Raw genomic sequence first — 13,784 nt, 5'->3', positions numbered from 1 at the left:
TGCACACATCACAGAACCATAATGCATTTTTACTATCACTTAAAAACTTTGAAACAGGATCTTTCAATTTTACACAGCTGCTATGATAGTTTTCCTTGAAGTAAAAGCACTGGACAAACCTGATGTTCACGAGAAAATTATCTTCACATTATCGACAGTTGCCTACTGATGTAGGAGACATGTTGTCGGTATAGATCGCGATCGTCATCAATGCTAATATGAAGATTGTTAAAAGCCCACTTACTCTGGTTCAAAATACATCTGCGCTGACTTATGGGGGTTAATTTTTCACCCATTTGTTGCCAAATATTAAAAAAAAATGTTATCCGCCCATTTAGTTTTAACACAGTTACTTTAGCGTTTCCCTTATCGATTGCAGCTTATAATGTATATCGTCGGTGTATTAGTGTATATTACAGTTTTTGCACAAATTTGCTTATAACATTTTAGAAACCATTAAAAATGGTTTGTTAAATATTGATATTTTTTGTTAAATAATTTCTATTCTTTAAAGGATTATGATTATTTTATAAAATTTAAAATTATACTACATAATACAAATGTACTACTATATAGTATTTTGCATAAATTGTATGTTGTTTTATTATCCTGCTCTATTAAATCCCCAACCGCTAGACTAGCTTTATGACTGCCACCGTGCAAGGTTATAAAACCAAGACCGAATTGTTTCAATTTAATTTCCCGGGATTTTTGCACATATGCTTTTGTAGTAAACTCGAAATATATTTTTTAATTAAGGTACGTGTCTACTATGTTATCTTTTTTTTGAAAAATTGCAATACCAAAGTGGTATATTAGATATTAGATTTATATTAGATAAACTAAATTTTCTAATTTGTAATATCTATGAAAAAGTTATTTTAAATAAATGTAAAAACTGGTCTTTTAATATAAATATTAACGAAATTTAGATAATTAATAGCAGAATTTAAAAAAAAACACTTAAGAGAGCATTACATCAAAGTAATTTATCAAAAAAAAATTCTATTATAATAAATATGTCGAAAATAATATAGATAACACTTTTTGTTAAATAGTTAATAATTCGTCAAGCTCTATTTAATATAAAAAATATTAAAATAACATGGATTACTAAAGTACAGGACCACAGGATAAAATCAGCCTATATAAGACAGTAATCCAGAATGTTAAAAAAATATTCACTTCACTTAATCATATATATCTGTGGTGATACCTAAAGAGTCGAGTATCTACTATAATCTCTTAAACAATAAACGTCCCACTATTATCCAGTAACAGACCTATATACCAGACATATAATAACAGACCCGAGAATATTTGTAAAGAAAACGTTGCTAGTCCCAATGCAATGTGCTAGCCAATTTTTATTTTGAGGAGTATTTGCAGCGCGATGTACGACGTTATTTTTAAAAAATGAATTGCCCAAATTATTGTGAGTACTACTTTGCGCTATGGATACTTATGGATTTTTAAAATCCACTTAAAAAATTTAGGTCTACCCTATACTACAACTGTTATTTAAAAATATTGTGTTCAAGATAGCTCTTGAATCTGTTGGATATTTTTCACTTAATATTTACCGAAATATTATTTTCACGAACATCTGGACCACTAAAGTAAACATCTGATAGCTTTTCTAACAAACTTGATGTAGCAGGATTGTTTCTCTGCAAACTCAGGTTATGGGGAAGGCATATTTCTAAAGATAAATTTTTGTCCATATTTTGGCCATTGGATTTTCTTTCAGCATAAAAAAGAATTCCTAAAATAACAATAAATAAACATTTAATTTTTCAATATTTTATATAACTACCTTCTTTGTTATTATATCCAAGAATAATTGGTACTTTATTATAGTCTCCAGACATAATTATATCAATTGGTCTTTTTGTCATGAAAGCATTTTTCCTATCCTCAGGTTCAAGTACTAATCCCATAAAACCTATTCTAATACTAAGTCTTCCCTAAAAACCCAACAAATTTTATAATCAATTGTTACTAATAATTAAAACAAAAACTTACATGGAGGATTTTTTCTTGAAGATTATTTAACTCCTCTATGGGCAAACTCATAAACAGCTCCGCAGCTTCTTTTTCTGTAGAAATGTTAGGATCATACTGTCTCGCTAAATGTACAGCACTATAGTCTGCCTCATCAACCCACTGACATAATGCTGCACCGCTTTGACATATTGCTTCATGAAAAAGACCTCTAAAATATAATCTATTATTTATAATATTATTTATAATATTATTAATAATAATAATAATAATAATAAGGCTTTTATTTCCAACAGTCACCCACTTACAGGAAATACAGAAAGAATTGTGTACAACAGGTTTAAGGTTTAAAATTAAATATTATAATATCATATTAAGCTAAAGGAAAAATTATGTAAGAGGCTTATAGGCTAATAAAAATTTTAGAAAACATACATATACTCTAAGCATTACCTACCTACAAAATCTCTAAGAGAAATTCAAGATTTAAGATTATTAATTAAAAAATCCTACTAAGAAAGACATTGAAGCAACAAAGAGGTCCAAGTTGTGGTTACAAAGAGTAATAAATAAGTTACACATATAATAAATCGGTGACCTTCTAAAAATGTTATTTATTGCTCTATTACCCTGAAATGTTCGAGAGTTTCTAGAGTTTAATCTGGGAACAGCAAAGTAAATTTGATTCAACAATGACCTACATTCGATTTTATAATTAACTAACTTAGACCACGGCCGCTACCACACGGCGGTCGGCTAAGGCTTTCATGTTAAAACGTGCAAGCATTATATCTTGACATGTTCCTCTTGCTGGATAAACACCATCGGTCTTGTACATTAAATATTTTAAAAATCTACGCTGAATTGACTCAATTTTATCAATCTCCACCTGATATATTGCATGCCATATAATTGAAGCGTACTCAAGCCTGGAGCGAACAAAAGATCAATATAAGAACCACCCTAACTTCATTAAAATTGCGACAATTTCTAATTACAAGACCTAGAGATCTGGATGCTGCTATAACTGTATTATGGATATGATTTTTAAAGTTGAAATTTTGGTCAAAAGTAACACCCAAATTTTTAATTTCAAGACACCTAGCCAAAGGAAAATTTTCAATTTCATAGTTGTGCTGAATAAAATTTTTGTTTCTACAAAAAGTTACCTGAAAACACTTTGACACATTAAGAAAAAGTCTGTTATTCCGACCCCAGTCATATATATTATTTATATCAGATTGAAGCAGTTGGCAATCAGATATTATGGTTTCTATTTTTCTATAAATTTTTAAATCGTCTGCAAAAAGCAGTTTAAGACATAAAATAGTCAGTGAAAGGTCAGTAATGAACAACAAAAAAAGAAGCGATCCCAAGTTTGCACCCTGTGGGACACCAGATCTTACGATGTATTGATTGGAGCGAAAACCGTCGATTTCGACAAACTACATTCGGTCTAGAAGGTACGAAGAAAATAATTTTAATACATTTTCAGAGCAACTCAGATAATAAAGTTTTATCAATAAAATAGTGATATCTACTTGATCGAAAAAGTGAAAATACATTTTTGATACAGCAACTATTTTTTAAATTTATAGTAATTTATAAGAGAATAAGACAATGTTTAAAAAAACAACATTTAAATTAAAATATCTTTAATATAAGAATTAAACTAAACAACTTTAAAGTGAAATAAATTTAATTAGTTGACTTTATATTAATGTTTATGGGCTCTGTGTGTGTAGTTATATTCGCAATTGACTTTCTGTCCTGCAAGTTGCATATTCTAGATAATAACTGGTATAACTTTGTAAAGCATCCTTTATAGTAACATAATCTAAATAAAGTAATATTTTAGCAACTTACATTAAAGTGCATAAATAATGCTCAAGGAAGGCATAATTCCTATTTTTGCATAGTCGAAATTGATTTCGCTATCGCGCATGTGCAAAATAAGCTAAAGCAATTCTTAGACAATCTTGCATAACTTTTTAGTATCTACTTTACCATGGAGGATTGAAAGAATAAACAAATTACCTTATCTTGATTCCTTTAATATGTCGAAAACCTATCTACAGAGAGAGATATGTTCATGAACTTTTCAACCATTAACCACCAAAGTAGAACCAAGGAGTCATAAAAATATTATACAGAACATTCATGCAACATTTGTGTTCTACAACACCTAGGAGAAGAGCTTCAAGACTTTAAAAAAGCCATTTAGTCCAATAGATAATAAGCTTTTTAAAAGAGACTTTTTGTTCCTAGAGTGTAGTATAGACAAGAAACCGACAATAGGCAAAATATTTAAATTAGCTTAACACCAACTCAGAAGACAGAAATTCCTTGTGATCAGTTAAAGATATGCACTGCAAGCTGCTAGATCTATTTATTTTAATGTGATAACATCAGATAATAGGAAAAAATTAGTCTCGTATAACAATAGTTATATTTACTATTGATTTTATTAAAAATGATGTTAGTAAAAAAAAAAGATTATAAACTTCTATTCTTCTGAACTCTTCTTTATAGGAAACGATTTTTAATATCTATTACGCAATTGCTAATCTTTTCTTAGACCTTATTACGATGATAAAAATAATTCGCTAATTCAAAAAAGAAGGAAATTGTAATATTAATATTTTTTTAAATTCTTGTCAAATGACCCATGGTACCCGCTTAGGCATAGAAAGTGCGATCACATAAAGTAGATTTTCTAACACAATATAGATAAGATAATAACCTGAGACAATTAAATTTATTTTATCTTTATTATTCAAATTTATATGATCTTAGAATAGCATGAGCTCAACACATTAATATTACAGTTGAAATCATATTAATATTAATTTAAGACAAATGTTACAATGAAATATACCTTAAAGTAATTTTTGACAGCACTACGTCTTTTTAAATATATTTCCTTTTGTTGAGATGGCTGGCATTTTATTGCCTTTTCTTTTACAATTTTCTAAAAGTTATCTGTTTTTACCTATCTTGTATTCTTATGTACAGTCAATTTTACGTAAACGAGCCTATCAAAATCATACTAATTATCTGTTTAAATTTATGTCTTTTTTGAGTGATACTTCGAATGTGGATGGATTTCTAATGACATAAATATTTATTTCTTCTTTGAATGATTTTCAGCATCAACTCGTTTTCATTGCAAGTTTCAGTCAAGTCAATTTCATTTGTATTTTTGGAAGGTTATGGCCAATCACTTATATTACAATATTCCAGATCAATAATGTAAGGTTCTTTGAACCTTTATGCTTTTGTCAATTTAATTATTTTTCAAGTGGATGAAAATCTTAAGTATAAACTTATGAATGTTCTAAAACTATACGCTTTTGTCTTCCACTCATATTCTTTTTATACAAAATTCATTAAAAATTTATTGGAAATTACTTTTATTACCACTACTTAAGTATTAACAATTAATTCTGCTTATAAGAAAATATAGTTTATAATGATTTTAAAATTAAAAAGGGACGTGTTAAGAAAATCTTTTTTTTTAATTTTTCTGCGGCGTATATACCTCCGACTTAGCGAAACAATAGCGGTGAAAATCAATAATTATCTTGAAGCATTTTCTACTACAGTAGAATTTCTCTTAACCGGTCACATCGGGACTGTATACCTGGTCGGTTAATTTGAAATGTACTTATATATGTGTACATAATACATATTATATTATGTTCATTATCTATGTTATGTACGTATGTATATGTATTGAAGAGAGTATTACACATATATATGAGCATAATAAATATAAAATATGGAGAAATATTCCTTATATAGTTATGTATTTCATATTTACATACATAAACGTGCTACATCAACAAATATACATATGTATGTAAGTTTAATATGTCATTTTTTTTTAAAGTCTGTGATTTTCTTCTGTTTTTTAACCTTCAGTGAGTTTCTGATTGCAATATCCCTCCATTTTCTAATCACCAAAACGTCTAATGCCGTTGACTCAGGTTGCTGCTCAATGTATTTTAATGCAAGTTCCATTACATTTTTGGCTTCTTCATGAGAAATCGTTTTTTCCTCTTCAATGTCACTACTCTCATCATATTTCTCTGGTTCTTTGGTTGCTAAATCTATGATTTCTTCATCATTCAAAAATTCATTTTCACGGTGATCGTCACAACTTATCATCCAGTTTTCCACATCTTCTGGTTGCAATGCTTCGCTACCCGTTAACTTTTGAAGGTCTTGTAGAGTGGATTTGTTTTCTTCTTCTTCAGTCCCTGCAATATTCGAGATCGCAACTAGATTCTCAACATCTGGCCAAAGTTTTCTCCAAGATTTAATAAACGTTAAACAGGGCATTTCTTGAAATGCTGTAGCTAACATATAGATAACGTCCTTGATATTGATCTTTTTGATGACTTCTAAAAGACCTTTGTCTTCACTCTCCGAGTGTTGCAGAATTTCAGAAACAAGTTTACGCCTGTATCGTCTTTTTAAGCTTTCGATCACTCCTTGGTCCATTGGTTGCACTAAGCATGTCACATTAGTAGGATGATAGACTAATTTTATGTAATCTACATCGCAGTCATGAGGATAGGTTGGAGCATTATATAACACTAGAACTGCTTTGATAGGCAAATTAACACTTTTTAAATGTTTTTTAACTCTTGGAACAAACTCTAAATTAAACCACTCTTTAAACAGGTCTGAATTCATTAACGCTGATTTTTGTGACTTATAATAGACCGGAAGGGACGATGGATTCAAGTTTTTGAATGCCCGTGGTTTAGCAGACGTGCCAATAACAAAAAGAGGAATTTTATGAGTTCCCGCTGCATTCGAATAAACGGCCACTGTAATAAGTTCTTTGTTCTTTTTAAAGCCAGAGGCAGACTCTTCATGACTGCCTAGAAAAGTTTTTTCTGGTAACATTTTAATGTTTAGCCTGATCTCGTCTATACTATAAACTTGAAGAGTCAGGGGAAAGAACGATGAAAGTCCACATTTAAGGAAAAATAAAGTATTCAATGCAAAACGATGCTTATAGCCTCTATTTTGTAGGGTTACAGTATAAGAAGAAACAAAGATGACAGTCCAAAGTTATAATTGAAATAAAATTAGATGTACTAGGAAAGAACGCTGAAAGTCCATGCGTCAGCGGGAAAAACGCTGAGAGTCCCATATGGATTGAATGGCGCCTTTAAAAATATTACTTCATAATATTATAAAAAGATCACTTTTAGATCAGTGCGACTGTGTTGTTGTGAGTGATAACTGATAAATATTGTAAACACGTGCATTTTTGAGGTTATGGAGAATAGTTTGCCTAGCGCTCTGACGAAAAAACGAAGGAAAGATGGACGTATTTGTGATGCTATAAAGAAATTTCGCTTGAAATCTAATGAGACTGGCTGTGATTGTAAGTGTAAGAATTTGAAATGTTTTTCTGTTGTAAATGAAGAAACGCGTCGTATAATTTTGCGTGAACTCAATAATTCTTTATCATCATACAATGAGCAGAACTCGTATCTTGCCGGACTAATTTCCGTAGTGCCAACTCAGCGACGACGACCCCGTAAACCGCAAAATGAAGTCACTAAGTTTAATCAGTCATCATACAAATATAGAGTTGGAGTTTTGGGGCAAGACGGTGTCACTTCTGACGTTCAAATATGCTTCAAAGCGTTCCTGTCAATTCACGGAATAAATGGGCGGCGTGTCCAAACAATTCAAAGGTCATTAAAAATGACAGGTGTTTCTCCAGTTGACAACAGAGGTAAGCACAGAAATAGAAAGCGTGGTCTGTCCGACAACTCCGTGTGTAAAGCAGCACATCTCGTCTTTCAAATCCCATAGCAGCCATTACAGCTTGAGTAAGTCCAAGAAAACATATCTATCGGAGGAACTAAATGTTGCAAAAATGCATAAACTGTTTAAATAAAAACATCATGATATGAAATTATCTTACGACAGCTATCGAGATATTTTTAACGAGAACTTCAATATTAGTTTTGAGTACCCTCGTTCAGATACCTGTTCTTTCTGTGACGAGATAAACGTCAAAATACAAAATCTTCATCAAAACTTTCAAAGACGGAAAAAAGTACTGCTGAAATTCTTAGAGAACTGAAGAAACTAGAACTGATTAAAGATATTCATTTGAGGAAAGCAGATACCTTTTACAAAAGGAAAACAGCTGCGAAGAATGAGAGTAGAAAGACAATGAAAATGGAATCAATATGCATTGATTATGCCAAGAACTTGCCAGTTCCAAACATTTCCACAAATGACGTGTATTATTGCCGTCAATTGTTAATTTACACATTTATTATTCACATTTTATCGAATAATCAAGCTATTTTCTATACGTATCCAGATATGCAAAAAGGGAAGCTCAAATGTTTGTTCGTTATTGCATCATATGCTGTACAATCATCTAAATCAGCAAACGAGGAAACTAAACATTTTCTGTGACTCATGCCCAGGACAAAAAATAAAAACTGGACTATGTTTAGATACTTGTATTATGTTATACATTTTCAGAAACGTTTGGATTTTATTCAAATGACATTTCCGATTCGAGGCCATTCATATATGGAGTGCGACAGGGACTTCGCCGCAGTGAATCAAAAGCATAGAGCAGAAATACCGCAGGACTGGATAGAGGCTTTCGAGTCAAATCGGAATAAACCATCGCCCTTTTAAACTGAAAATGTTCAACAACACTTTTTTCCGCAATGAGAAGTGCTTCTAAATACATTTTACAAAAAAATGTCCCTTTCCAACTAGAGTTATTAGGGAAATAAAATTTTTAAAGGAAAATCAAAGGCTTGTATATTTCCGGACAACATTCAACGGGGAGTGGCAGTCAGCTGATATCGTCGGAAAACCATTGGTGCCAAACAATTGGGGGGAGTTTGAATTACCTGGAATTTCTTACGAAGGTATAAATTTGTATGCATTTTCCTATGAGATTTTACCTTATCCAGTTTGTCTTGTTTCAAGTGTACCACTTTATCAGGTGCTAATTTCAAATATCTAACTAAGCTTGCAAGATTTTGTGGAAAATCGGCACAGGAGTACATTTGCAGCCTGTCACACAATAGAGAATTTCTATTTTATTTGGTAGTCTCCATTTTGTCACCAAACAATAAAGATTTATTTTGTAAAATTGAGATTTTATTGAAAAACCGTATAAGTTCTTGATAATAAGAGGAAATATCGATGGAAATCACTGGACCCTCATCTTTCTTTCTCAGTTTTTTTGCAATCTCTGCTAGAATTTTTTGTTTTTTATTGTTCTAGAGCCTTACAATTTTTTTTTTCGGGTAGTAACGTTGTTGAACCACCCAATAGTACATATTTATTCATTGAATAATTTTTACGCTAAATAAAGAATGGTTTCAAACTTAATTTTATCGACTTTCATCCTTATTCTCCCTGGCTCTTCACTTGTTCTGGAGGTAATTCCTCTGTTTTAACCATTTCACCAAACTTAGTCTTGAATTCTGTCGCACCTGTATCAGCAGACAGTTTTTCTCCACTTACATGTGCGAAATGAATTCCGTGTCGCTTTTTCCATCGATTAGGCCAACCATTACTTGCCACAAATTCGCCTCCATTATTAATCAAGCCAATCGGTGTACCTCTTCGACGTTCCTGAAGAAACCAGATCCACAAAGCTTCATCGACGACCTCACAAATCGGTTTTTTTCTCGTACAACGGCTGCCCAGATTCTGATCATTTCGAACAATTCTATTTTCGAACAAAACTCCTTAATCGAATGCCTATCTCTTCGCCAGTCATTTACAGTGCTTTTTCCAACATTAAATTCTGCACAGATTTTCACCACAGATTCACCATTATTAATCCGCTTCAACACTTTTAAACGTGTATCCATCGAAACCATAATTGTTTGCGCTTTGCACTTATTGTTAAGGAAATAGTTATGTTTTGTACGTACCCACAGCAAGAACAAACTAAACTGATCAAAACGATAAAATAATCCTATCCAACATCGTTTATAGTTCAGTTCACAGGGATCTCCCCGTAATAACGGGGAAATCTCAGCCGAATCGCGTCGCCGGTGAATTTCTTGGAAAATATTGCGTTACGTTCGGCTGTTGTAAACAGGCTGGTTAATCCGTCGACCGGTTAATGCGAAGTCGGTTAAGAGGAATTATTATACTCTATTGATATTTAATATACCTATGTCTGCAACAGTATTAAAACGCCACATATAAATAAACAATAAGAATGAAAAGGGCCGTGATGATTTCGCGTTCTCTTTATTATAATTTTAATTTATACACCATCATTTTATAAAAAATAATATTTTGCAATTATTAACCAAATTAGCATTTTTGTCAAAAGGCGCTAAGCCTGATTTATTATTTAAAGCACTCGCTGAAAAATTATAAGACTTAAAAATGGCTGATTACGTAAAAATAGGGATTTGCTCTGGGCCTCTTTAAGGGTAATAAATAAATTAGGATATAAATTTTTAAATTTTTTAAAGGTCTATATTATATTTTATTTAATTTTTATACATACTTTGCCAGAGGTGATAAAACCAGCAGACTAGTAGACGCAGATCCGGCGCTCCCACCAAAAACAGTAACATTATCCGGATCCCCATTAAATTGCCTAATATTACTTTTTATCCATCTTAAAGCTTCAACTTGATCCTTAAATGCCATATTACCAGATATATTAGAACTTTCATCTTTTATTCTAAGAAATCCTGAAAATATTATTACTTAAAAGAAAATATATTTAACACAATTTTTGTTAATTACCTAAAATCCCAACTCGATAATTTATAGTAACAAGCACAACATCTTCTGTCATTAAATATTCTGGGCCAAGGTTTCTGGGAGTATTGGAACCTGCTATAAATGCTCCTCCATGTATCCATACCATTACTGGTTTAAGATTGAAAATATCGCTTTCGGGTAACTAATTTATGAAAAATATTTAAAAAGACTTTGTTTAAAAAAAACTGAATTAGAAGCTCTAGACAGTTTATTATTATAAATAGATGATCTAAAATCTAACTAAGAAATTCTATCTAAGAAACAAAATTATAATTCTTTTTCTAGTATCTGCAAAGTGATACTTTTCCATATTTATGAAAACTTATGCTGCTATTGTGCTGTTGGAAAATTTGATAATCAAACTTAAAAGTAATTTATTAAAAGGTTTAGTAGTTCGTTGTTAAATTGAGTTTATAAAGTACAAGGGTAATCTGGTTTTTAGTAATAGTTGACTAAAAAATACGTCTGAAGTAAATACATTTTATTTTTTGCACTTAAATAAAAATAGGCTGAAAACAAAAGTATTTATTAGTACTAAAAAAAGTACTTTTTTTATATTTCTTATATAAGAAAATAAATATTGTAAAACAATTTAGTTTATTCCATTGTTTTTATTTTTATATTTTATTATGATTTAAAAAATTCATATATTTAAAGATATTTTAAAAATATAGTTCAATTGTTACATTCCTAAGATTTATTTTAATCAACTATTAAGAAAAATTAAGGAGTATTTATAAGCCACGATTCATTATAAATTTTTTTAATCTAGTTATTTTAAAAATAATATTAGACAAATTACAGTTGCAAAAAAGTTTTACCAGGTGGCCAGTCTTTAGTCAAAGAACAGAAAATTTTAATAAGAATTATCTTGGATGAAACGTTATATTGGAAATCGCCATTTAAGAAAATTATGACAAGATTTTTAGTTATTTCTTCAAAGTATCCTTTTTCAAATTAAACACGTTTAAAATATAAAAGTTAAAGCAAAAATTTGACTTTACAAAATAACTTCACTTAAGTAGTAAGTAAAATTATAATTGCAGCTTAATTGTTTAACAAACTTCAAAATAGAAGAAAAAGGACTTCTCTATTGTAAATTAATATTTGATAGACTAGTTTTTTTCTTCTGAAAAAATTCGAAAAAATGCGTTAATGAGAATTTATCTTTTTTTTTCTTCTCTCTGATTATGTTAACATTTTAAATTTAATAATTCTTACACAATTAGAGGTATACATTTATATTATTTCCTTAAAAATTAAGAATATGTTCAATATACAAGTAAGATAAGATACTCATAGGCGATAACCACTTGTTAGCACAAAAACAAATTTCCTTTTAAAAAATCAAGTGAAATTAAGTTTTATCTTCGTTGGTTTGACTTTTTACCCTTCATTTTAGATTGCGATTTCTAACAGAAATAAACATTGGTAAAGACAAAATTTCAATGATGGAACTGAACTATAAAATTAAAACTCTAGAATCCTAATAATTTTTTTGCATAATGTAATTAAAACCTTAATTTATTTTTAAAATTAAAAAAATCTTACACTTAATTTCAAAGGTTCGTATTCCGAAAAGCTTGCGATATTTTATTTATTTAAGTGATGAGTATATTTTAGTATTATTGTTGGATTTTTTATTTATACTATACAGGATGTTTTTTATATATTGCGACAACATTCAGGAACGTGTTCTTTGGACAAATATTCGCAAAAAAGTTCCTATAAACATAGGTCCTAAACCTTTTAGATGCGACGCGACGGGACGCGACTCCTATGCGAAACCTAAATCCTTCCGACCAATCTGCCTTACATCATTCCTCCTAAAAACAGAGCACAACGGTTAAGGCCAAAGTGTTCAGGGGAACACCGCAAGGGGGCGTACTGTCACCGCTGCTGTGGAACCTTGTATCGGACAGCTTGCTGACACGACTGGAGAGGCAGCTTATCCTCGCTATAGGATATGCTGACGATATAGTCATCCTTACACGAGGGGGTAGTCAGGCTCATGTATTCGAAAAAATGCAAAGAGCCCTGACTACTGTCGAGCACTGGTGTGAGGAAGAACAACTAAGGGTAAATCCCACAAAAACTACTCTGGTTTCCTTTACCAAAAGAAGGAAACTAGAGCCCATTAGAAACATAAAATTTTATGGAGAAAATCTGCGATTTGAAGACGAGGTCAAATATCTAGGTATAACCCTGGATAAAAAACTCAGCTTCAAGAAACATGTAATCCAGGCTACAAATAAAGCCACGAAAACTCTTATGTACTGTAAGAGAATGTTCGGTAGATCATGGGGACTGTCACCAAAAATGGTACATTGGATGTACACGACAATGGTTAGACCCATCATTACATACGCAGCACCTATATGGTGGCATGCGGCAGAAAAGAGGACTGTAATACAGATACTTAACAAAACACAACGAATAGCATGTCTGGGCATAACAGGAGCGATGTCCACAACGCCGACTGCTGCCCTAGAGAACCTGATAGGACTAAGCCCGCTACACTTAGTGATACGGGCTGAAGCTATAACGGGGGCGAAAAGACTGCTGTCAAATGGCGCAACAATCCTATCGAAAGATGGGCACAATGCCTTATTTGACAAGATACAGGACCTTGGGCGCCTGGCCCTAAGAACAGACAGAACCAAGGTCACATACCTAGACAAACCTTTTGTCATCAAAGAGAAAAGGGGACCACTGGACGCAGAAGCGGACAGGCTCAGGTAAAGAGGTTACTCAGTATGGCACACGGCAACCAAACGATTTAAGATCGGGGTAGCTGTGGGCATGGTGGAGGACGAACAACAGGGCAGACAACTTATGCTAAACCTGGGCCTCGAAACAACAAATTTACAGGCAAGCATAATAGGAATACAAACCTGTGTCCAACTGATGAGAGAAGGTCTGCCAAGAGGCAAAACCTTCGCAATTTTTACAAGAGACCAGGCTGCAACACTTGCACT

At 31.7% G+C, this 13,784-nt stretch overlaps 2 protein-coding genes across 5 annotated transcripts in view; one reads left to right on the top strand and one right to left on the bottom strand.

Moving 5' to 3' along the window:
- LOC126737574 (ras-related protein Rap-2b) overlaps positions 1–13,784 on the top strand; it is a 442,108-nt gene that overhangs the window by 244,287 nt on the left and 184,037 nt on the right. The window lies entirely within an intron of this gene.
- Positions 1–13,784, bottom strand: part of LOC126737600 (juvenile hormone esterase-like) — a 33,869-nt gene that overhangs the window by 12,099 nt on the left and 7,986 nt on the right. Inside the window, exons 3-7 of the mRNA XM_050442582.1 lie at positions 10,789–10,948; positions 10,544–10,733; positions 2,026–2,215; positions 1,817–1,967; positions 1,584–1,765 (exon numbers count right to left, since the gene is read on the bottom strand). Coding sequence (XP_050298539.1) covers positions 1,584–1,765; positions 1,817–1,967; positions 2,026–2,215; positions 10,544–10,733; positions 10,789–10,948 — 873 coding nt within the window. The remainder of the gene's footprint in view (positions 1–1,583; positions 1,766–1,816; positions 1,968–2,025; positions 2,216–10,543; positions 10,734–10,788; positions 10,949–13,784) is intronic.

The sequence above is a fragment of the Anthonomus grandis genome, chromosome 1 (genome assembly GCF_022605725.1).
Source record: "Anthonomus grandis grandis chromosome 1, icAntGran1.3, whole genome shotgun sequence".
Classification (NCBI taxonomy): Eukaryota; Metazoa; Arthropoda; class Insecta; order Coleoptera; family Curculionidae; genus Anthonomus; species Anthonomus grandis.
The sequence above is the reverse complement of the archived record's forward strand: the minus strand, read 5'-3'. Positions and strand labels throughout refer to the sequence as shown.